Raw genomic sequence first — 24,228 nt, 5'->3', positions numbered from 1 at the left:
CTGGCCCAATAACAGTATTACACTAATATGGATTTTGGGATTGTTCTTATGGCCAGCACAGCACTGTGTGTGTGTGTGTGTGTGTGTGTGTATAAATATATGGTGCCATGCTGACCATAAGAAAAATTCCATATATATATAGGCAGTAATGGACCGCCTAGTGCACTGCATATACATTCCTGACTTAGGATGGAGGAAAGATAAAACGAGGAGTGGATTACAACTCCTGTCATGCCCTGCAGCAGGGAGGGGTGGCTGAGCTGGGGAGCAAATCAGGCCATAACAGAGACTCCAGCTCCCGTGATGCTCCTTTGACAAGAGCCACAGAAGACTACAAATCCTATCATGCCCACACTCAGGCTAGTCCCATCTCCGAAGCTCCTTTGTGTGGGCTTCCCACCAAAATTCACCTCTGGGGCGAGGCTGGTCGGGTTCATAGTGCAGCAAGTGCTGCAGTGACCACCGCTGTGAAGGCTCCATCCATCCAACCGATGCCTAGACTCCACTTCTTCGCTTCTCTTCCCCCTCCTTTCCTCCCTTCCAAGCCTTCCATCCCTTTCTAGTGCAGGCGCACTCAGTTCGACCACACCCCGTCACTTCCACTATGCACATGCTTCCCCCCTCCCAGCAGTGGCGTAGTGGCAAATTCAGAAGTGCAGGGTCCCTTCATGATAGTCACAGCCACCACCACCCTTCACAGCCATGCCCCTTTCTAAGATTATACAACCTTGTAAGATTATATGATAAAAATGAGCTTCAGTCACTTACTTTATCTCTAAGCCGTCATTTCTCCCTTCTTCACACAAAGCTTTTATCCTGCTATTGCAATTGGTTACTCACAGAAGTTTGTGGGTCCCTTAGATGATGCCGTCAACCTCCAGGGTGTCTCCTGCACTAAATTACTTTTATTACTTTTTTTAAAAAAAGATTGGAGATAACGCACTATCAAATTACCCCGCTTGTGCTCCACTTGAGTTCCTTCAGTGAAGAGAGGAAAACCTCCAACAAGAGGAGCTAGAACACAGTGCCATCTAGTGGCTGTATAATGAAACATATGGAAGACTCAGGTAAGGGGGGAAAGGAGGGAGAAAAGGGTGGGAAGGAAGCACATGTAAAGGGAGGCCATCGTTTTCCTGCATTTAAAACGGAAGCAGAAAGCCCCATTTTAAATGTAGGATTTTAGGCTGGTGTAGAGATGCTCATGTTTGTGCAATTACTTGTGATTTCACTACCTTCTATTCAATGCAACTCAGTACTATGCCTGTTTACTCAGAAGTCAGTCCCATTGAGTTCAATCGGTTTACTCCCATGTAAGTGTGCATAGGATTGTAGTCTTCGTCTTACTCCTCATCCCTGGTATGTGTAAAGTAATAATGCAGAACCATATGTCTCCAGCAGTGCCAAATACATGCCTGGATATTTCCTCCCCATTGTTTATTTATTGTTTAATTTATATTCCACCTTTCCACCAAAACATAGCACTCAATACGCTTAATAATAAAATACAGATTGCAAACAAAATATTAATTAAAACAGAACATAAAAACAAATACATTAAAAACACACACACAGCAATAAAAATTAACAGCAGCCAACCAATTAAAGAACCCTTCAGCAACAGACCAGCTTATATGCCAAAAGAACTGAATAAAAGCGTCTTTGAGTGCTGGACAACATTCCTGTTTCTCACCTTCTATCAACTCAGGGCCTTACTAAACAACACATGCAAAGGTGTATGATGAAAACCCCTTTTTATTATGCCATCTAGTTTTAACAAGCTTGCAAAGGGGAACGGTATCTATCAAAGTACTATTGCCTTGTATTATTCTGCATTTTAAAGGAGCTAGCAAACAATGGCATTTAAGCTACAATCTTATACACCCTTACCTGGGAGTAAGTCCCATTGGCTCATTGGGGCTTACTTCTGAATAGATATATAAAGCACAGGTTAGGAGTCAGGCAAAAAAAATTCTCAGTCTACCACTTCATTCTCACCAATAATAGCTCCACGTGTTAGGGAGTTTTAACAACATCATCATTATTTGAGGTAGCGCTGCGCTGCCCATGAAAAAAGGGCTGTATCATACACTCCAGGCCCCCTGCCCCGATCCTTCTCCCAAAAGTGATCTCGTCCACTGATCTGAGAAATTCAGCCTCCTTCCCACTTCCTAGCTCACTTTTACCTCTCCTCCTCCGCCTCCACCACCAATAACCCAACCCTAGTTTTTGGTCTCCATGACAAACCCAGATTCATTCAGTTTGTGCTGCAGTGCACTCTGAGCTCGGTTCCCAGAAAACGAAAAATCCTACGGCCATCTAGCCACCGTCTAGCGGCCATAGGATTGTGCCCTAAATAAATAAATAGTATTAGGAGGAATGTACACAAAAATGCTTAGGAATTCTCATGCAAAGAAGACTGGAAAAATGAGAATCTGAGAAGATCTGAAATTGACACTTTAGTCCATCTCCAGCATAACCATCAAACATGCACCTAGGAAACATGGAGTGAAGCAGTTTGCAGCTCTTGTTCTCTAATGTTGCATATAGATGCAATTTTGTTTGTACAAAAGAGAGCCAGTGTGGAGTAGTGGCTAGAGTGTTGGACTAGGCGTCGGGAGACCCAGGTTCTAGTCCCCACTCAGCCATGGAAGCTGACTGGGTGACTTTGGGCCATTCACAGACTCACAGCCCAACCCACCTCACGGGGTGGTTGTTGTGAGGATAAAATGCAGAGGTGGATGATTATGTACACTGCCTTGGGTTCCTTAAGGAGGAAAAAAGGCGGGATATAAATGTAATAAATACATAAATAATACAAAGCTAAGACATTTATACTTTTGAGACTGCGATCCTATGCATGTTTCGGTGGATGTAAAACAGAGTGTATCTCACTTTTGAGTAAACATCCATATGATTGCTGTGGAAATTGTACAGATACACCAAAGAGTACAAGTTCTAAATCATGCAATTTTTGTTGTTGCAGCAGTAAAAGAAGTTGAAGGTTGATGCAAAAGTAAGCACTGCATATATTTTAGTTTTCCCACAAATTCCATTTCTTCCTGGGAGGGGGAAAAAAACAGTTTCCTTCTATGTCTGTTTGATCAGGCTGAATATATTTTGAGATATATTTTGAGTATTGTTCAAGCATTTTGCATACCAAGATGCTAGATTTTATAATTTTGGTTTAACAGTGATATTGGAAGATCACATATATTTCATTTTTCTCCCGAATTCCATTTATTCTGCGGGTGGGTGGAGGGCAGGCGACTTCAGGATTTTTTGCATAGCTGCAAAATTTTGAGAGATTTACCTCTCCATACCTAATTACTATGATAAAATGTTTCTTATTCCCTATAAAACTGGTGAAGATGAAAATACTAAATATGATCTTTCCTTCTTGGAATGACTGGCAACATTTCATTCTTAGAATGTAGCAGTGAAGGCTGGTGGTCTGGATCTGATTTCAGAGGGGCTATGGCTCCATTCTGGGTTTCAGCCAGAACTCTAAAGGAGCTATCCAGGGTGCTGAACCTATTTGGGGGTGGGGTTCAGTACCTTGGGTAGCTCATTTACAGTTCTGGCTGGTTCACACTGAAACCCTGAATGGATTTACAGCCCCACCACAATCCAAGCCACCAGCCTCCACTGGAATGTAGACTTGTCAGAAAACTCAGGTAAAGCTGCTCCAGGGTTCTTGAAAAAGGCACCGGCCTTTTCAGGCTTTCCATCCTGCAAATTTACTCAAAGAACCAGCTACTTCGTTAAAAGCCAGAATGTTATTTCACAGGCCGACTTTTCTCCTATGGTTTGGGATTCATCAGACAGATGTGAAGATCCATCCACCAGGGAGGATTGCTAAACCTGAAAAGTAAGTTTGATTCTTGGAACATGTAGTCCCAGATGAGCATTAACTTTTCAGTTCATGTTCATTTCATTGGTGGTGGTGTGAACTGGATCACTGTGTATGTGAAAAACACATGAAGGGGGCTATACTAGTGACACAGTGTGATTTTATTTTTCCTATTTTTTACGTTGTCTTCCCTATATCTCCTTATATCCACATATATTTCCCTTAAATGGTTAAGTTTATATCTTACTTTTAATATCTTAACACTTTTATTAATTTTTCTCATTTCTCAAATCCACCTTTACTTGATTTTTGTCAATAATGATTGCTTCCCTCTATAACTTCTCTCCCCGCTCCTAGTAGATAACCACATAGACTTCAGATGACCCAATGAACTCATGTCCTCTTTTGCAATGTAACAAACGTGATGTGAAGCCAATAGAATTCAAAGTTTGACCCTGAATGTAACATGAATTGTAAACATCCTGAATGTACCCTGTAACCCAAAACACTTAAGTGTCCATGAAGAACATCATGAAATGTGAAAAGGTTAACTTTTAACCATTCCATGTCATGTGCATATGAAGTATTCTAGCCCAGGTCAGGAAGGGGTGGTGTGAATGGAGAATGAATGGCTTTATTGCAGGAAGGCCAAAGGGGGTGCTCTGGTATGTGCTGAAGATTGCCAAAGTATCAGTTACAGAAGATGGAAATGGGCCAATAAAAGAGCGGTATCTGCAGATCTTTTGATAATGGAGGACGGTATGTTATGACCACAGAAACAACCTTGAGAAATGTTGCGGAGTCGGAAGGAGGTGCCAGTCTGTCTTCAACAAACGTCACTCCAGGAAATTGGGAATATGATGTATTATCAACAAAGAACATACTGAACCCCTCTTTGATCTCATGAGCCCCAATGGAGGGAAAAGGGTATAAACCCCCTGAATCTGCCATTGTTCAGGAGGGGCGTGGTTGCATCTGGATCGTTTGTATGTGCACATACCAACAGTACCCTCGATCCAGGGGACGCGTATTAAGTGCTCTGGCCAAGTACTTGATAGCGTGTGGTATGTGTTGGGTAGAATTCAGGGAAAGGATTTTACTGTCCAGGGCTTAGATAAGGCACAATTATCTTTGTTCTGTCATACTTACTATTTGGGTTTGGGATATAAGACAGCAGGCTTGGATTTGGGCCTGGCTGACACTGTATCACCATTGCCTCAGTGGGCCAGTTGCAGTATAGTCCAATCTGGAGTTGGGCAACAAGCAGGGACTAACTGTAAATTTAGTAATTTAATGCACCACATTTGGGTAACTAAGTTTTGACCAAGAAGTGCACAGCTTCTTGAGGATTGATTTGTGATAAGCTCTTACCTAAGAGGTGCTTATCTCTTAAACCTCAGAGAGCCTGAAACTCTTTGAGATTTCTGTGTAATTAAGTTTGTACCTAGGAGACGTGCAACGTCTTAAGCCTCAGAGAGAGTGTAACTCTCTGAGGAGGTTGTACTTTTACTTATTTCTTTTATTCCAATAAATCTCCTTTTCTTTCATTTACCTTGGTTGTGTGCGTGTTCTTCTCCACCTCATAAGATCCCAAACCTCTCGGCCTGATCAACGGAGTGGCCCTGGGTAAATTGAAATCTGTATTTCACACTAGCCCTCTCACCTTCTTTGCTCCTGAGTCCTGTGGATAATCCCCCACTCAGAATACTAGAACTCAGGAAGACCCGGGAAAGTGACAGGAAGTAGATTCAGGGCAGACAAAAGGAGGCGCTTTTTCAAGCAGCGCACAATGAATGGATGGCATTGGCTGCTGCTTGGATAGCTTTAAAAGGGGAGTGGGCACATTCATGTCACTAGTCATGACAGCTATATGCAGACTCCAGGGTTCAGGGGCAAAATGCCTCTGAATACCAGCTGCAGAGGAACAACAGTGAGAGAGCGCCATTGGTAATGTAGGCATATACGAATAAGCCAGGATTCCTGGCTTATCCTGGTCTGCAGCCCATTTGCTTCTCCCTTCATCTGAGTGCGTAAAACTATCCAGATGACTGAATCAAGAATCCTGGTTTGTTCCCAAACAAACTGGGATTTGTAAGCCAGCAAGGACAACCTTCAAATAGGATGCCTTCAAAACAGAGGACCATCCCCCAGCAGCCTTTCAAAGAGAAGCCTGCTCCCTATAAAGGAGGGCATAAGGCCACCCAATCACACACCCTCAGAATACACAAGGGAGAACTCTGATGGTGTGGGAACCATGGGAACCTCGCCTTGGGACCCAAGCCACAAGCACTCCGCTCCATCCACTGGGAAACAAGTAAAGCCATGCTGCAAAATATAGGTAAAATCCAACACAACTCCTCCTTAGAGTAGAGCCACTGAAATGAGTAGGACTTAAGTTAGCAGCCCAATTCATTTCAACAGGTCTAAACTAAGCAGGGCTGATATTGGATTTTGCCCTATAACTGCTCCAAATGCCCCCCTCCACGCCACATGCCCATACTGCGTTTTCTCCAACTTGTTTTGCCGCAACCAGGAAGTTACCTGCCCCAACAATATGTTTGTTGTTGTTCAGTTGTTAAGTCGTGTCCGACTCTTCGTGACCCCATGGACCACAGCACGCCAGGCCTTCCTGTCCTCCGCTCTCTCCCGGAGCATGCTCAAGTTCATATTCATTGCAGCGGTGATGCTATCTAGCCATCTCATCCTCTGCCGTCCCCTTCTCCTTTTGCCTTCAGTCTTTCCCAGCATCAGGGTCTTTTCCAGGGAGTTTTCTCTTCGCATTAGGTGGCCAAAATATTTGAGCTTCAGCTTCAGTATCTGTCCTTCCAATGAGCACTCAGGGTTGATTTCCTTTAGGATGGACTGATTTGACCTCCTTGCAGTCCAGGGGACTCGTAAGAGTCTTCTCCAGCACCACAGTTCGAAAGCATCAATTCTTCGGTGCTCAGCCTTCCTTATAGTCCAGCTCTCACAGCCATACGTTACTACTGGGAAAACCATAGCTTTGATTATGCGGACCTTTGTCGGCAAGGTGATGTCTCTGCTTCTTACTATGCTGTCTAGGTGTGCCATAGCTTTCCTCCCAAGGAGCAAGCGTCTTTTAATTTCATGGCTACAGTCACCGTCTGCGGTGATCTTGGAGCCCAAGAAAATAAAATCTGTCACTGCTTCCATTTCTTCCCCTTCCATATGCCAGGAAGTGATAGGGCCAGATGCCATGATCTTCGTTTTTGTAATGTTGAGTTTCAAACCAGCTTTTGTTACTCTATCCTTTTTTCTATCTCTGTGCTCACCGAATGCCGGATCGTTTTCCTATTGGTCGAGAAGCGACGTTTCGGACCGGGCACGTGACGTTCTGTACCATTCATGACGAAAATGACATTTCCCCCTTTCCATGTACGTTTCGTCATGAATGGTACAGAAAAGCCGCTTTCCATTGGTGAACGAGAAACAACCCCCGCCCCTACTTTCTGATTGGCGGCTTTGAAGCGGCTTCCCTCTCTTGATTTGCTGTGAGGTGGGCGGCGAACTGAGGGATTTTGCCATGCATCTGATTGGGCGCTTGGGAGTTGTCCCTCCCCCTTCTTCCTCTTTCTAGGCGGACGAAGAGAGAACGAAAAAGCGAGCCGGCTTTTGGGGCTCCGCCCACTTTGGGTTATTCTGCGCGTGCGCGCTGAGTGGGCAAAGGTGGTGGTGATGCTCGATCTCGCGGGGCGGGCGGCACTGCGCGCTCTTGGTCTAGTCGGCGCTCGTAGCTCAGGCCAAGTGCGGAGATCCTCTTATGCCATGGATTTGGGGTCCCTCCGGAAGAAATACGGGGAGGACGAGGAGGTGAGCGAGCCGGAGTTAGACCCAGAGCCTGTTTTCCAGTGCAGAGGCTTAGCCCGGGAAAGATGCTAAAGGGGAGAGAGAGCTCCTGAGCGTGTGCAGAATGCATGTTACTCGAGCCAGCGCTTAGCCTTGGAATCTGCCTCCAGTTGTTGTTCAGTCGTTAAGTCGTGTCCGACTCTTCGTGACCCCATGGACCATAGCACGCCAGGCCTTCCTGTCCTGCGCTCTCTCCCAGAGCGTGCTCAATTCATGTTCATTGCATCGGTGATGCTATCTAGCCATCTCGTCCTCTGCCGTCCCCTTCTCCTTTTGCCTTCAGTCTTTCCCAGCATCAGGGTCTTTTCCAGGGACTTTCCCCTTCGCATTAGGTGGCCAAAATATTTGAGCTTCAGCTTCAGTATCTGTCCTTCCAATGAGCAGTCAGGGTTGATTTCCTTTAGGATGGACTGATTTGACCTCCTTGCAGTCCAGGGGACTCGTAAGAGTCTTCTCCAGCACCACAGTTCGAAAGCATCAATTCTTCAGCGCTCAGCCTTCCTTATAGTCCAGCTCTCACAGCCATACGTTGCTACTGGGAAAACCATAGCTTTGATTATACGAACCTTTGTCGGCTAGATGATGTCTCTGCTTCTTACCATGCTGTGTAGGTTTGCCATAGCTTTCCTCCCAAGGAGCAAGCGTCTTTTAATTTCATGGCTACAGTCACCGTCTGTGCTGATCTTGGAGCCCAAGAAAATAAAATCTGTCATTGCTTCCATTTCTTCCACTTCCGTATGCCAGGAAGTGATGGGGCCAGGTGCTATGATCTTAGTTTTTTTAATGTTGAGTTTCAAACCAGCTTTTGCACTCTCCACTTTCACCCTCAACAAGAGGCTCTTTAGATCCTCTTTGCTTTCTGCCATTAGGGTGGTATCGTCTGCGTATCTGAGGTTGTTGATAATTCTCCCGGCAAACTTAATTCCGACCTGTGATTCATCCAACCTGGCGTTTCTCATGATGTACTCTGCATATAAGTTAAATAAGCAGTGCGACAATATGCAGCCTTGTCGTACGCCTTTCCCAATTTTGAACCAATCGGTTGTTCCATGTCTGGTTCTTATTGTTGCTTCTTGACCCTCGTACAGGTTTCTCAGGAGACAGGTAAGGTGGTCTGGTTCTCCCATCTCTTTAAGAATTTGCCAGAGTTTGTTGTGATCCACACAATCAAAGGCTTTCGCATAGTCAATGAAGCAGAAATAGATGTTTTTCTGGAATTCTCTTGCTTTCTCCATGATCCAGAGAATGTTGGCGATTTGATCTCTGGTTCCTCTGCCTCTTCGAAACCCAGCTTTTACTTCCAGTAGTTCTCGGTTCACATACTGCTGAAGCCTAGCTTGTAGGATTTTGAGCATAACCTTGCTGGCATGTGAAATGAGTGCAATTGTACGGTAGTTTGAACACTCTTTGGCATTGCCCTCCTTTCGAACCGGAATGTAAACTGACCTTTTCCAGTCTTGTGGCCACTGTTGAGTGTTCCAAATTTGTTGGCATATCTGCCTCCAATACCAGGGGGTAATAGGGAAGATGGTGTTTCTGAGCATACATAGAGTTCCTTCCTGGCCAGTGGAGAAGTCAAAGCCAACCACCCCCCTCTCTATTTTCTCAGTGTTTGGAGTTGATCCCAACCCACATTAATTGTATTTAGCTCTCACTGAAATCAACAGGACTCGAGTTATTTATTATTTAATTTAAAATATTAATCATCCATCCTTCACACTGTTTGGATTTCTGGATAGTATATAACCACGGGATAAACAAAATAATAAAGCAACCAATAAAATCCCCCAAGGTATTGCAACAAGTTAAAATGACTGGTAAATAAAAGTGTTTTTGTAGCTACCTTTGCAATGATTCAGTAGGATGTAAGTGCAACTAAGTTACACTGGAGCCAATTCAAGGCATCTGGAGCGAATCTTTGAGGCAAGATTGAGCCTTTTTGCTTCAAATGAACTCTGTAAGAGCCAGAATGGTGTAGTGGTTTGAGTGTTGGACTGGGACTCTGGAGATCTGGGTTCTAGTCCACACTTGGTCATGAAGCTCACTAGGTGACTCTCAGCCTAACCTACTTCACAGGGTTGTTGTGAGGATAAAATGGAGAGGAGGGGGACCATGTAAGGCGCCCTGGATTCCTTGCAAGAGGAGAAAAGGTGGAACATAACTATAATACTAAATAATAAAATAGAAGGGTGGGTCTGAAATGTGTGGGGGCTGAATTGGTTGATGGTGATCAAGTTGATGGGGGTGGGGTGGAGGAAAGGGTCAAGTGATGATTAGGAAGCTCAGCTGATGGCAAGGAGGAGCAGGGAGCAATTGGGAGAACTTGAGAAGAATAAGAAGAGATAAACAGGAGGGAGGAGGAATGCAGAGGAAAGGATGGGAGAAGGGGTAAGAGCAGGAGAAGTGAGGAGGAAGCCATGTGAGCGAGTGAAGAGAATATGGTAAATTGGCCACATTTTCAGAAAAGGGAATGAGGGAGCTGTGACTGAAAGAGAAGTGTGCTGGCATCGTACTGTGTCTCTAAGAATGCGGGTGCCTTTCGTGAGAGTGCTTCTTGTTCCCCTTCCCAGGCCTTTGAGGAGAAACATCTCGCCTCCCTCGACCCCATTAAGCAGTTCTCTGTGTGGTTTGAAGAGGCTATGAAGTGCCCATCCATCGGGGAGGTCAATGCCATGTGCCTGGCCACCTGCACCAAGTAGGAATCCATGCCTGATAGCTTGCATTCTTCCTGCTTTATTCATTCTTCTGTGTGTGCGTGTGTGTGGGTGTGTTTTATCTACTAGCTGCTTTTATCCCATCGCAGGAACGGGCGGCCTTCTGCTCGGATGTTGCTTTTGAAGGAGTTTAGCCAAGAAGGCTTTTGTTTCTTCACCAATCACGAAAGCCGGAAAGGAAGGGAGCTGGTGAGTGCCACCTTGTGAAGAAAGCTTATTGGAGAGCACCTGAACTTTATAGGTTGGTCACTTGTTGTGGTGTTGACCTTGCATCTAGGCCTATTTAAAAAGGAAGCAACAACATCTATCCAACATTGCTTCAGGAAATGTACAATTTGTGGCTTAAGTCAATTACACAAATTAAGAAAGGTTGCAAATCTTTGCTTACTTCAATCGTTCTGCTTCTCTTAGGCACAAGTGCTGGTGCAGCTAGCTCATCTTAGATCCTGGATTTAATGAGCCAGCTAGCTCATCTTAGATCCTGGATTAGATCCTCATCTTAGATTAGATTAGATCCTGGATTAGATCCTCATCTGAGATCCTGGATTTAATGAGCCAGCTAGCTCATCTTAGATCCTGGATTTAATGGTCTTCTTGGAGGTTGAGGGAGGTTCTTTAGACATCATGTGTCCTTCACAACTGAAGTAATATACAATTAACATTTATTTCCCTCCCCTCCCCCTCTGTTTCATACTTTACAACACTCTTCTCCAACCTCGTGCGCTCCTGATGTACCTGAATTCAACTCGCATCCATCCCAGTCACTATGGCCAATAGTCAAGAATGCTGGAAGTTGTAGTTCAAAATAACTGGAGGGCAGCAGGTTGGGGAAGGTAGAATTAGCTCCTTTACAGCTAGGTCTACATTCCTGATATGTTAGAGCAAAAAGAACAAGTTTGCCAACCCTGGCAAAAAAGAAATATTCTGAGCATGTGCAGTCTTGCATTTTAAACTCAGTAAAATCATAGCACCATCATGACTGCAGGAATAAAATGGAGTTTGCGTCTGCTGCCCTGATGCTAAACATGTTTCCATTTTCTTGTGGAAAAGCATAATATTTTTTTTCTTTACAAATGTAACAAAATGAGTACGTGTAACCATGTACATGCCTGGCCAACTGCCTCCTGACTATAATAATAATAATAATAATTAATAATAATAATGGAAGGATGCTGTGATCAGTATCTGGCCTGGTAGGCCCTCGCATGCCCATGCCAGCCCAGGTGCTGATGCTGGGCCTGTTTGCTGCTGCTGTCTGCATGATCATCTGGGGGCCCTCTGGGTTGCAGGGCCCTGGACTTTGGCTCTGAGGACTAGCCCAGCAGCACCACTGGCTATGGGAACATACAAAGACCAGTGCCAAGGGACTAATGTGCCACTGGCAGTCCTGCAGAAGCCATCCCTGGCTTGTTGAGCTGGCAAAAATCGCACAACAGGTATCCCCTGAGCCTAATTGAGCTGACGAAAGAGAACTTCCTTACCCTCTGGTTAGGGCGAGTGCCTCCTCCTGCTGTAAACACACATTTGGAGCAGTATCCAATGGTGTCATTCTGCAAACTCAAATTGCTCTAGCAGAGTTCCACTGAATCTTTGTATTGTGCAAGCAGTTACATGTCATGCTCGCACAACCGGCTGTGCAACAACTAAAGTTAGGGTTGTGCGACCCATGGCACATAACTCTTGAGCAACCCATTGTGCAACGGTTACACACAATCGCTATGTAACTGCACAGTCACTTGTGCAACCGTGCTTGTGCAAATGTAACTTTAGTTGGAGTCTTCTCTTGCGCACAGTTCAGAACCTAGTTTCCACTCGTGTGGCATCATTTGCGCCAGCGGAATGACACAGTCGGGCGCTGCCTTTCAAGCTGAAGGGAGTACGAAGAGAAAGAAAGGCAGACACTGAACAGAGAAGAAGAGAGAGCCTTCTTCCATTTCTTTCTTACGCTCATTGTTAACACGGTAATAAAAAAACCAACAACCCCCCAGTCCTATGATCCCCTTCCCAGTCTCACTCTTAACAGCCATACTCCTGCAGCTTAGAGAATTCTGAAGTCTTTCTTGGTTAGTGTAAACAGTTGCTTTTTTTTAAAGTTGTTTTGTCCCTTTCTGTTCAACAGAACAACAACCCATTTGCTTCGATGGTCTTCTACTGGGAGCCTCTCAATCGCCAGGTAAGCTTCTCTGCCTCTACCGCAAAAAAGTCCTTTAGTCCAGGAATGGGCGAATAGTAGATCTCCAGATGTTTTGCACTTCAACTCCCAGAAGCCCCTGCAACCATGGCCAGTGGTCAGGAATTGGGAGTTGAAGTCCAAAACATCTGGAGATCTACTTTCTGCCCAGGGCCCCCGCAGGCAAACTGAAAGTTTATGTGGGACCCAGTCTGACATAGTAAGAAGGGGCTTCAGAGAACTTTAATCATGGCTTCTCCTTTCGGTTTTCCAGTTGCTGTTCATCCATTCCAAGCCCTGCCTGCCTGTGGCAAAGGCTTGAATGGCTGAACAAAGAGCCAAAATCCTCCTGCCATCAGGCCGTTTGCTTCAGATCTTGTTGCATCTAGAGAAATGAAATATCCCTTAGGAAAAGATATAAATGTACCAGGCCAGGGGGGACTACAGAAGAGCCAGGAAAAAAACCAGATGCTGAGTGGGCAGGGGGCACATCTCTCTGGGGAATCCCAGAGGGCCAAACTGGGACCCCCAATTAGGTTGGATTTAGCCCATGGGCCTAAGGTTCGTCACCTCTGCTTTACCTGAAGCACATCCTCAGTCCAGTCTCCCCTCTTGCACCTTGGGATGATCTTTTTCCTTTTTGCAGGTGCGGATTGAAGGTTCTGTGGAGAGGCTTTCTGAGCAGAGATCTGAGCAGTACTTCCACTCGCGTCCAAAGAGCAGCCAGGTTGGAGCAGTTGTGAGTCGGCAAAGTGCTGTGATCATGGACAGAGAGGTGAGGCACTGCAGTGTTGTTTCCTTGGGGTTCCTCTTTCTTGCCCACACATCATTCCGTGAAGAAAAGGCAAACAGCATGGAAATAGTCATGCTTTCTGTGACATTCACTCCTTCTATATATAGGTTTACCTTTTTTTGACTGCATGCTTGGTCAGGCGCTGTGAATTCATATGAGGTATCCCAGAGAGTTCTCCTTGGCTGTGTTTCTCATAGTTCTGATAAGCTTGAAAGGTTAGCTGCACAATGTCAGAGGTGCTAGCAAAAGTTCAGTAAGTGGGTAAGTTCCTCTGTAATAATGGGTACCATGCCCCCATGCTTCTTGGGGTGACGTGTTTGTCATTTGGGATTTTAAGTGTAGTTCTTTGGAGGAGAGATGAAAGCTTCTCCTCAGCTTAGGCATTCCCTAGTAGATAGCCAGCATGTATCAAGGTTTTATAGCGCAGCGTAACTTTTTAACAGCCGTTTTTAAAATAAATCGCGGGTATGGAGGATAAATGACTGTGTTATAAACTGAGATAGGAGGAACAGCCTAGCGCTACCACCACCCACTAAGGGTTAGTGACTAACCCCTGAAAGTCGTGTATATTCATGAGAGATAAAACATGGCACTACTTCCCCAAAATAAATCACCTCCAACTGCTGAATTATGTGCCAGCAAATTCCATATGTTAGCTGTTCCCATAACATGCAGAATATGCATGGTCCTGTTTAAATTCCTGCATTGAGCAGGGGGTTGGGCTCGATGGTCTTATAGGCCCCTTCTAACCCTACAATTCTATGATTCTATAATGAAGATGATCAGGGGACTGGAAACAAAGCCCTATGAGGAGAGACTGAAAGAACTGGGCATGTTTAGCTTTGAGAAGAGAAGACTGAGGGGAGATAGGATAGCGCTCTTCAAGTACTTGAAAGGTTGTCCCAGAGAGGAAGGCCAGGATCTCTTCTCGGTCATCCCAGAGCGCAGGACATGGAATAATGAGCTCAAGCTACAGGAAGCCAGATTCCGGCTGAACATCAGGAAAAACGTCCTGACTGTTAGAGCAGTACAACAATGGAACCAATGACCTAGGGAGGTGGTGGGCATTCAAGACAAGGCTGGACGGCCACTTGTCAGGGATGCTTTGACTTGGTTTCCTACATTGAGCAGGGGGTTGGACTCAGTGGTCTTATAGGCTCCTTCCAACCCTACTATTCTATGTGAAATGCAGTTATCCTGCTAGCGTAGCTGTGTATTTAACAATTCACCTGGTCACCATAGGTAACCAGGAATTCCGTGCAGGCGAGCGGTCATTCCATTCCTCTTCCACCAGTCTGTTTGGCAGAAGCCACCGTTTTTTGCAAGCCTGCTAAGAGTTTACTAGCCTGCATGCCCTGCTGGTTGCTGAGGAGCAGGCTTTCCTTCCAGCATGGGCATTTGCAGGCTAGTAGACATTTTTTCAGGCTAGCAACCTCTGTAGGCTTATTTACAAGCAGCTTGGAGGTGATACTGTGCTTCCTGTTACTTGCTTTTTTAAAAGTTTCCTGTCTGAGGCCTAAAATAGCCCTTTCCCCTCTGTTAGTATTTAAGGAAGAAGAATGCAGAGCTAGAAGAGATGTACCGAGAGGCCAAAGTGCCTAAGCCAGCATACTGGTGAGTTGGAACTTCACGTGGATTTTTGGCATTAGGTTCTTTCATGTTGTGTCTCATGCCTTAATTCACTGTCAGACATAGGCTCATTATGCTGGTTGCTGAAATTTGAAGTCTTTGCAGCAATGGATTGGGCACGATGGCAGAAACTCAAGCTAAAGGGAGTGGGGATGTTGGGTAATGTTGGCTGTGATGAGGCAATGTGCAGCAGAACAGAGTAAAATGGCCTGTCCACCAATAGCACCACCCAGGTACAGTCAGTATCGGAACAAGGATAACTGTTTTGGCAGTTGGCCTCTGTACACCACCACATTGAAGGTGAAAGGATACATACCCAGATGGGAGCGAAGTCAGGACTTTCAGCTGTCATTCAAGGGGTGTGACAAAAGTGTTTATACAAAACATTTCACAAAAACACAGCTAAAATATGTATTTAATACCATATAAAATCAATATAAAAATAAGAAACTGTTAACAACTCACAGCAAGACGCAATGGACGGTAAAAGAGAGCAAGGTTGTCAGAGCCCCCATCACAAAGCAATTCAGTGCTGCTGTTCTTGTTTTTAAGTTGTTCTTTCTCTCCCAGGGGGGGGTACATCTTGAAGCCAGAAGTCATGGAGTTTTGGCAGGGCCAGACAAACCGTTTGCATGACCGCATTGTCTTCCGGCACCTCCAGGACAGCAGTGCCCCCTTGGAGCCCATGACCCACAGAGGGGAAGGCAACTGGGTGTACGAGAGGCTCTCTCCTTGAACAGCATGCAAGACTCATCCTGTTGACACCGTTCTTGGAATCTCTGTGCCAACATCTGTGTTCTCCACCCACCCCTGAGACTGAGCAGAAGAAGCACCAGTGGACAAAATATGGGAGCTGCACTCAGGGTGCCTGGCTTTAAATCCTTGCCCAGTCACGGGTGACCTTGGGCCATTCACCAGTCTCACAGGGTTGTTGGGATAGAGTGGGGGTTATTCCTGTGTAAAGCACCCTGAGCATGGCTGGCTGGGGAACGCTGGAAATTGTAGGACCTTTTTCCTGTCTAAACATGCATAGGATGGCACCTTTAATTTGCTAGTGGCTAGCACAGCCTTCTCCAGCTTGGTGCCCTCCAGGTGTGTTGGACTACAATTCCCATAATTGGGGGATCATGGGAGTTGTAGTCCAACTCGTCTGGAGGGCAACATGTTGGGGAAGGCTGAATTAGCAGATATATCTATGTGGTTTTGCATTGAGATAGTTCAGATAGACTTTGCTTTTCCTATACATAAAGAGCAATCCTATGACCATTAGATAGAGTCTGGGAGGCCATGGGATGCTTTGGACGCAGAGTCTGAGCTCCCCACCCCACCCCCATCGCAGCCAGTGCAGGGAGAACCGTGCTGGCAACCTTGGAGAGGACAGAAAGGGGCATTCCTGGGGGCAGGGAGGGGACTGGGGAAGTGGGGATAACAAGCTTTCCCAAGCCTCCTTTCCTCCCCCTCAGCAGAGCCCAACATAGATGGGCAAAATGCCCATCAAACTAAAATGCAGAGCAGGGGAATGCAGAGGTGCAGATCGCCCCTGCTGCTCCTCCCACCCTGCATTGGATGGCTGTGAACCTCCGAGTTCGGAGGCTGACGGCCATCCCTGCAGGACTGCGCCCTTGGTAAATTGAGCAAGGTCAAAACAGGCTTGTATTCAGCACCCAAGAGGGGGTTGTTGCGCTCATGCCCAGCTCGTGGGCTTTCCAAGGTCACCTAGATGGCCACTGCGTGAACAGAATGCTGGACAGGATAGGCCTTTGGCCTGATCCAGCATGGCTCTCCTTACATTCTTAAATCCTGTAGCAGAAATAAATTAAACCCATGAAGCACATCAGCATGTATTGCCATTTGGGACACAGTTCAGATGAATCGCAAAACGTGGTTTCTGGGGCGAGGACTGGGCATAATGGAAGGCAGGAGGGGATGGATATTAGGTGCTTATGGGGTGATAAACGAGGGGTCGCGCAGCCTATAAACACGGAGCTAGTAGATCAGGAAGTGGGGCTGACAGGTGGGAGTCCTGCTCTGTTCTTCCTTTTTTGCTTCAGATTTTACTGAGCACTGCCCCTATGTTCTTAAACTTCGCTCTTCAAGCTGTAAAAGCCAGAAACTTCCTTTAGGAAAAGAAAAAGTTGATTTGCTCAGGATGCTGAATCTGACCTGAACATCAGATTCCGTAGTTACTTGACAGGCCCAGGGACGTACGAAATACAGTGGCCTGGACCCCAAGTAGCTCTTCTGTTTGTGTGAAGAGGGATGGGATTTCCACCAACTCCCCCTCCATCTGCAGCCCCCCACACCATTCCCAGGGGTTCCCCAACCCCAGGAGCAGATTTTGGGAGGCTGGCAGGAGGCTGCAGAGGGAACGGGGAGGCAGGAAAGCCCCATTCTGTGAACGTATAGAAGGACAATTAGGATCCATGCCATTGAGCACCTATAATGTATTTATTTTTGGTCTGCCCAAAAATGCATGTTCTCCTAATGACACATTTTTATCTGATGAGCCCCCTGTTTCTTGAGGTGCATCTCCCAATGTGACAACCATGGTGCTTTTGTGGTGCTTTTCAAAACCCGTAACTGATTCCTCCATAGCCAGAACTGGAAATGCAATAGTACATCAGTAGCTAATCTTGGTGGATCAGATGTATGCCTTTTAATGTGTGTGTATGCATGTGGGTGCTGTAAATGTTCTTGTAAAAGTGCTCAACTGGTGGATACCATCCTGGTAATTCCTGTTGTTGCTCTCTCTGGCCAGTCTGGCATCTGTGTACTGCACTGCTATGTACCAAGTCTGCATCTGTGTACATTTGGACAATAAAATTCCAGCCTAGTGACTGATAGCTGAAGGTGAATGTGGTTTAACATTAACTTTTGTCCTGTTTTTCTTTTTTCCAAAGCGCAGTGTAACTCCGTTTTCTCAAACCTCCCAGGATGGGCTGTGTCTTCTCTCCTATGCCTAGATGGGCTCTCGGGCCTTTAACCAGCCGCAAGTCCAACTGGAGCAGCTGGCGTTAATCCTTTTCCTGTCGTTTTGCCCTTTTATACTGTAGGGTCAGAAATGTCCTTCTGGATATACTTATACTACAAACATACGGTCATTTTTATACCACTTTTAAAAGACACGGATTTCCATCTTTCCCTGGAGAAGGACCATAATTCAGTGGCAGAGTGCGTGGTCTGCCTGCAGGAGGGAGGTCCCAGGTTCAATCCCTGGTTTCTCCAGTTAGAAGGAGCGGCCATGGCTCAGCGGTAGAGCAGCTGTTTTGCATGCAGGAGGTCCCAATCCCTGGCATCTGTAGGTAGGGCTAGGAAAGAATCCTGCCTGAAACCCTGCTGTCAGTCCGTGCTGCTGTGAGTCTTGTCGACAACACTGGGTTTGATGGACCATTGCTCTGAGTCAGTAGAAGGCAGCTTCCTATGTTCCCAAGGATCACATAGCAGCTGGCAATGCAGAAGTCTTCTGCTGGAGAACCCTGGAAACCTGCTGCCAGTCAGAGTAGGGAATGCTAGGCTAGATGGACAAATAGTCTGACCCAGTATAAGCCAGCTGCTGATCTTCCACAGAATCCTGGGAATTGGAGTCTGTGGAGAAGGCTAGGCATCTCTCTCAGGACCCTCATCAGAACTACCACTCCCAAGTGCCCTGTAGCTGAAAACAAGAGAGATCCTCTGCAGGGACAGAAAGGTAGCGGCTCTAAAGGGGAAGGAGGCAACTGCCTACAGCCCAGTAGCTATTAACCCTGAATTTTATAAGCTACCCCAAAGAAACTCTCAGAGTGCGCTGCTCAAAGAGATTTGTCCTCGGAGCCTGAGAAGTGCCCAGTGCAAGGGAATTTGCACAACTGTGGCGGAGTGCAAAGGTGGGTAAGCATCCAAGGTGAACCCCCAAAAGAGAGAAACATCTCAGGATGCTGGAACTAGGTTCTATGTGTGAAAATAAATGTGCCTTGTTATATGTTTTAATACATCTAGTAAGCATGGACACACAGATCTAGTTTGCAGTGTGGGATGATGCATAGTTTTTTTAATGTTAATTTTATTTATTTATTTCTATACCGCCCAATAGCCAAAGCTCTCTGGGTGGTCCACAAGAATTAAAGCCAAAAAGTGCACAGTAAAACTATATAAAACATTAAAACCACAATATAACAATACAACCAGAAGAAAACCTAGCAGCAATGCAGAGATTTAAAATACAGATTTAAAACAGCAAAGCTAAAAGTCTAGAAAGCTAATGTGCTAAAATGCCTGGGAAAATAAAAAGGTCTTCACCTGGCACCGGAAGGAATACAATGTAGGTGCCAGGTGAACTTCACTAGGGAGCTCATTCCACAGCTGGGGTGCCACAGCAGAAAAGGCCCTCCTCCTAGTAGCCACCCACATCACTTCCTCTGGCAGGGGCTCATGGAAGAGGGCCGCTGAGGATGATCTTAAGGTCCAGGCAGGCACATATGGGAGGAGGTGATCCTTCAGATAACCTGGCCCCAAGCTGTTTAGGGCTTTGAATGTTAATACCAGCACTTTGAATTGGGCCCGGAAATGGACTGGCAGCCAGTGCAGCTGGAAAAGTACTGGTGTAATATGAGCTCGTTGGCCAGCCAACAAGCCAATAGTTAACAATCTTGCTGCCCTATTTTGGACCAGCTGAAGTTTCCGGACCGTTCTCAAAGGCAGCCCCACATATAACGCATTGCAGTAATCGAGAAGTTATCAGAGCATGGATAACTGTAAATAGGAGATCTCTGTCCAGATAAGGGCGCAGTTGGTATACCAGCCTAAGCTAAGTTAAATTGCATGCACAGGCCTTGTTGCAATGTGCCTTGTCATACGTTTCCCCCCAAAATTATAATGTACTTATGTGTTGCCCCTCTTCATTATTACTGTTACAGCTGCCTGAAGAAGACCTTGAAAGAAGCAGAAACGCGTTGGGCTTTTCACAAATAAAACCTAGTTCCAGCATCCTGAGACATTTCTTTTTGGGGTCCATTTGTGGAGGAGCCTCAGCGAGTGCCTCTCTGGGCCCATTGTTGTAACGCCCTGCAGCCGAAGATTAAGGGGAAGGTCTGGTTTGTAACGCCCTGCAGCCGAAGATTAAGGGGAAGGTCTGGTTTGTAACGCCCTGCAGCCGAAGATTAAGGGGAAGGTCTGATTTTCTGTTTCTCGCTCGCTCGCTTTTGCCCTTCGTTCCTGGGTGCGTGCTGTGCCTCTGCCTTCCACCAGGGGGAGGCAGCCCCCGGGCTTTCTCTGGCGCACAGCCCCAAGTATCGGTTTGCTCTCAGCTCTTGGGTCGCGTCCCAGCGAAACTGCCGCCTCGATAACCTTTTGCCCTCTCTCGGCGCATATTTGCCTTCGCAGTCACTGCTCCTTGGAGCTCGCTAATCGGGGGTCAGGATCTCCCGGGGCACTTCGCCTGTGACAATGGGATTCCCCAAAGGCTGGGTGAGTCCCCTGTCTCCCTCTAGCTTAGAAACGCCCTTTGGAGGAATGCTCCTTGAACGCCCGCTTTCCTTGTTGTTAGTCTGTGCCTTCGTGCCGCCACTATCGTGCCTGAAGATCAGAAGCAAAGCCTACATACAAAGCCAAACAAGCGAGACCGCAGTGTGCCTGACCATGTGCAGAGCACCTGCGGCTGCTGAGCAACTAAAACCTCCACCACAACCACCCTCAATCCCTCATGCATCAGGGACTGGAGAAGAGGTTCCAAGTTGGAAGGTGTGGTTTGCAGGAGAATTTAGCCTCTGCACCTCCCATTGTAGAAAGAAAGCACCGAAAGCGAACCCTGGCAAATGAAGAGTTTGAGAGAGTTTCTTACCAAAAAGTATTGTGGTATCTTAAGAGTCTAATCAGGTAATCGCAACTGCACTTACAGGGGAGAGTGTCCTGTGGAGCACAGGCATACTTCTGAGTAAGCAGAACTTACTGTGGATTGTGCGTGGTTGCATTCAAGTGCACGTTAACCTGGGCATCAGTTCCATTGACCTAAGTGAAGCTTGCTCGTGAGTAAATGTGCAAGGGATGTTGACGCAGGTCGTCTTCTCCCCGCTGGAAAAATGTTGTCCCCCCACCCCCGGTTAAGAACGTTATGTGCCCACTTTGTAAATAAAAGTAGACCCAAAGTCACTTGGGCTAGGAACTCTCCTACACTTGGAGTAAGCACTTTGCTAATGAGATACTTGGATCTTACAGATCTCAATTAAGTTGCAGGTGTTGGTGTGTCTCTAATGAGGTGTATATTACACAAACCTATTTAATATAAACTACTTTTTTAAAAAGTTATACTGCGGTACTACCGGAACAGGAAAGACACCTGTTGTCATGTATAGCCACAATAGAAGGGTAGAATTTTAGTTTTGGGAGGGTTCTCAAAGGTCATCTAGTTCAACCCCCTGCAGATGCAGGAAATCTACCACTGCAGCACACCTGACAGATGGCCATCCGTCCTCTGCTTACATCCTTCCAATGAAGGAGAACCCACCACCTCCCAAGGCTGTCTCTTCCACTGTTGAACAGCTCTTACCATTAGGAGTTTTTTCCTAAAGTTTAGCAGAAATCTGCTTCCTTGCCATTTCCACCCACTGGTTCTAGTCCTGCTCTCTGGAGCAACGTAGAACACATCTATGTGACAACATTTGAAGGCACATGTCATACATATATAGCATGCAGCTTATTAACTGTTTATAAGAGCCAGCGTGGTATAGTGGCAAGAGTGTTGGACTAGGAGCTGGGAGATCCGGGTTCTAGTCCCCACTCGGCCATGGAAGCTCACTGGGTGACTTTGGGCCAGTCACAGATTCTCAGCCCAACCCACCTCACAGGGTTGTTGTGAGGATAAAATGGAGAGGAGGAGGATAATGTAAGCCGCCTTGGGTTCCTTGCAAGAGGAAAAAAGGCGGGGTATAAATGCAATAAATACATACATACATACATAAATTGCATACATCTGTATTGCAGTTATAGATATATATGTATGCATGCAGGCAACAAGAATATTAACCTTGTATAAAGAGGGAACAATAACGAAAAAGGTTAAAATTTAGGAGCTGAAATGTGTAAAATAAATCCACTGACAATCCATAGTACCCGTCTGACTGTCACCAACTTTGGATGCATTCTTCTGGAGGTACTGCCTTCCTAGCGATGATGCTATTTTGGGGTTCACTCTCCTGAAGGTGTTACCATTACCTCCCTTTTGGCTGGGACACATGCTGTTCAGTGTGACTTTCCTGTGATTAGTCCATCAGTACTGAAAGGCTAGCAGCATCTTCTTAATTGCTGCAAACGCCTATTGTGTTACTAAGTCATGATTCCTGGGGGGGGGGGGCAATCCTTTGGACCCAGATGCTTTACTTGTGCATTTTTTTCAACCCCAAACTTTCTAGAGATGTGACCAGAAAATTAGTACTGAAAAGTTAATACCCCATTATCTTAATTGCCAGAAAAAATAGCAACTTTGCAACATCAGTGAGCATAAAATGCTGGCAGTTGGAGGGGAGAGGGAATGGAATGGAGTTACTGGAACCTGAACCAGAGCATTCCACACTGCAACAGTTTGCTGCAGATCCCACTTATCATTCCCTCTTTTTCCAAAGTTCATAGGTGAGTATGGATCCATATGTAAGCAAAAGGCACATTCCATGCACAAGAGTGAGATGTCAGCTGACTTTGGGGAACTCCAGGGTTTGCAAAAGTATAAAAAGCTTGAGAAAAAAATGCTAAGGGGTGAAAATATTCCCTTAATACCCCTTTCTAAATACCTTTACGAAAAAAACAGCTTGGGCCGGAAACCAATGAGGACTGAGAACGCTCAGTGAACAAGGACTGCTGACTGTTGGGGGGAATGGAAATGGAGTATCTTGGATGAGAGCATGTCTGGCTGGTACCCTGAACAGGAGCAGTTCATGCGGCAACATTTTATTGTAGATTCCACATAACTGTTATTTCCTATGTAAAATATCACAGGACCCTAATTCCTTATGTCTGTCTGCCTGTCTTTCTTGTAACTTCTGCAGATGGAAGTGGGAGGGGGGGAAATAAACACTGAGATACACTAATGTGTGTATCTTAACTGAAGCTTTCCCAGAATGCAGCTGTTCAGTATAAATTTGTACCATGATGATGGAGATGATTAATATTTGTTATTAGTATTTGTTTGAGGTCCATTAGACCCTGATATTTTTGACATGCAGGATGTATTCCTCCATTCTCTTTCATTGCTGTCCAACAGATTCTATTGCCTGTTTAGTGAAGAAGAAGAAGAAAAACAATTCTCAAATGGGGAAAATGAGAAGGGGAGGGTTGCAACAACACACTACAGCTTACCAATTGGTAGGAGGACTCCGCTTCAGACCCCTGCTCTGCTCAATAAGACAATGTTTGGCCTAACCTCTAGCTCATGGGGTTGGACTGAGAACCAATGGAGACTAGTGGCTCCAGTTTTGGAGGGGTGGTGATTCCCAGCCAGAACTCTAAAGGAGCCATCCAAGGTGCTGAACCTATTTTGGGGATATGGTTCAGCACCTTGGATAGCACTTTTAGAGTCCTGGCTGGTTTTAACTAAAACTCAGAATGGAATCACCGCTCCTCCAAAACTGGAGCTATCGGCCTCCACTGCTGAGAACCTGAGGAGAAAACTGTCGAAATACTTTGCACACTGGTGTGATTCAAAGATCATGATCCTTTGCCCTTGCACATTCATGGGGGACTCTTAATTATGCACCTGGACCAGAGATTCAGGCCTCTCCTTAAATCTATGTGGAGAGATATTTGCAAAGAGGCAAATTGGCTCTAACGTAAACTGCCACAATCAGAAAAGAGCAACAGAGCAAACGTTGGATTTGCATAGAGCTCTCATGCTCATGCTTAAACAGCACAGCTACGTCTCTGGAAGCCAGAGAAAGTTGTAATGGCAATCCCCATGCAAAGAGGCTTTGTGCTCAACCATCCTTAGAAGCAGAGGAGCAAAGCCCACCGACATGGAGCTTTGCTACTATGCTCCATGCATCACCTTGTACAGCCTTCCCCAACCTGATGCCCTCTAGGTGCTTTGGAGTTCAACTCCCATCAGCCCCAGCCAGCATGGCCAGTGGTCAGGAAAGATGGGGCTTATAGTCCAAAATATCTGGAGGCCACCAGGTTGGGGAAGTCTGGGGTAGAGTTTGTTTCCAATTTGGCAGTAGTAAATGACGCGGTATATAGAATGGCT

The 24,228-nt window shown here is 46.0% G+C and overlaps 1 protein-coding gene across 1 annotated transcript; it reads left to right on the top strand.

The window, feature by feature from the left end:
• The first annotated feature begins 7,514 nt into the window (after positions 1-7,514).
• On the top strand, positions 7,515-17,892 carry PNPO (pyridoxamine 5'-phosphate oxidase). Its single transcript, XM_084804880.1, has 7 exons — positions 7,515-7,681; positions 10,288-10,412; positions 10,521-10,620; positions 12,551-12,604; positions 13,248-13,376; positions 14,938-15,008; positions 15,594-17,892. Exons 1-7 carry the CDS (start codon positions 7,547-7,549, stop codon positions 15,757-15,759), a joined length of 780 nt encoding a protein of 259 aa, XP_084661006.1. The 5' UTR covers positions 7,515-7,546; the 3' UTR covers positions 15,760-17,892.
• The last annotated feature ends 6,336 nt before the right edge of the window (positions 17,893-24,228 follow it).

This window comes from Heloderma suspectum, chromosome 6, assembly GCF_057233095.1.
Source record: "Heloderma suspectum isolate Gila_16-S chromosome 6, 16-S_ref, whole genome shotgun sequence".
Lineage (NCBI taxonomy): Eukaryota > Metazoa > Chordata > Lepidosauria > Squamata > Helodermatidae > Heloderma > Heloderma suspectum.
The sequence above is the reverse complement of the archived record's forward strand: the minus strand, read 5'-3'. Positions and strand labels throughout refer to the sequence as shown.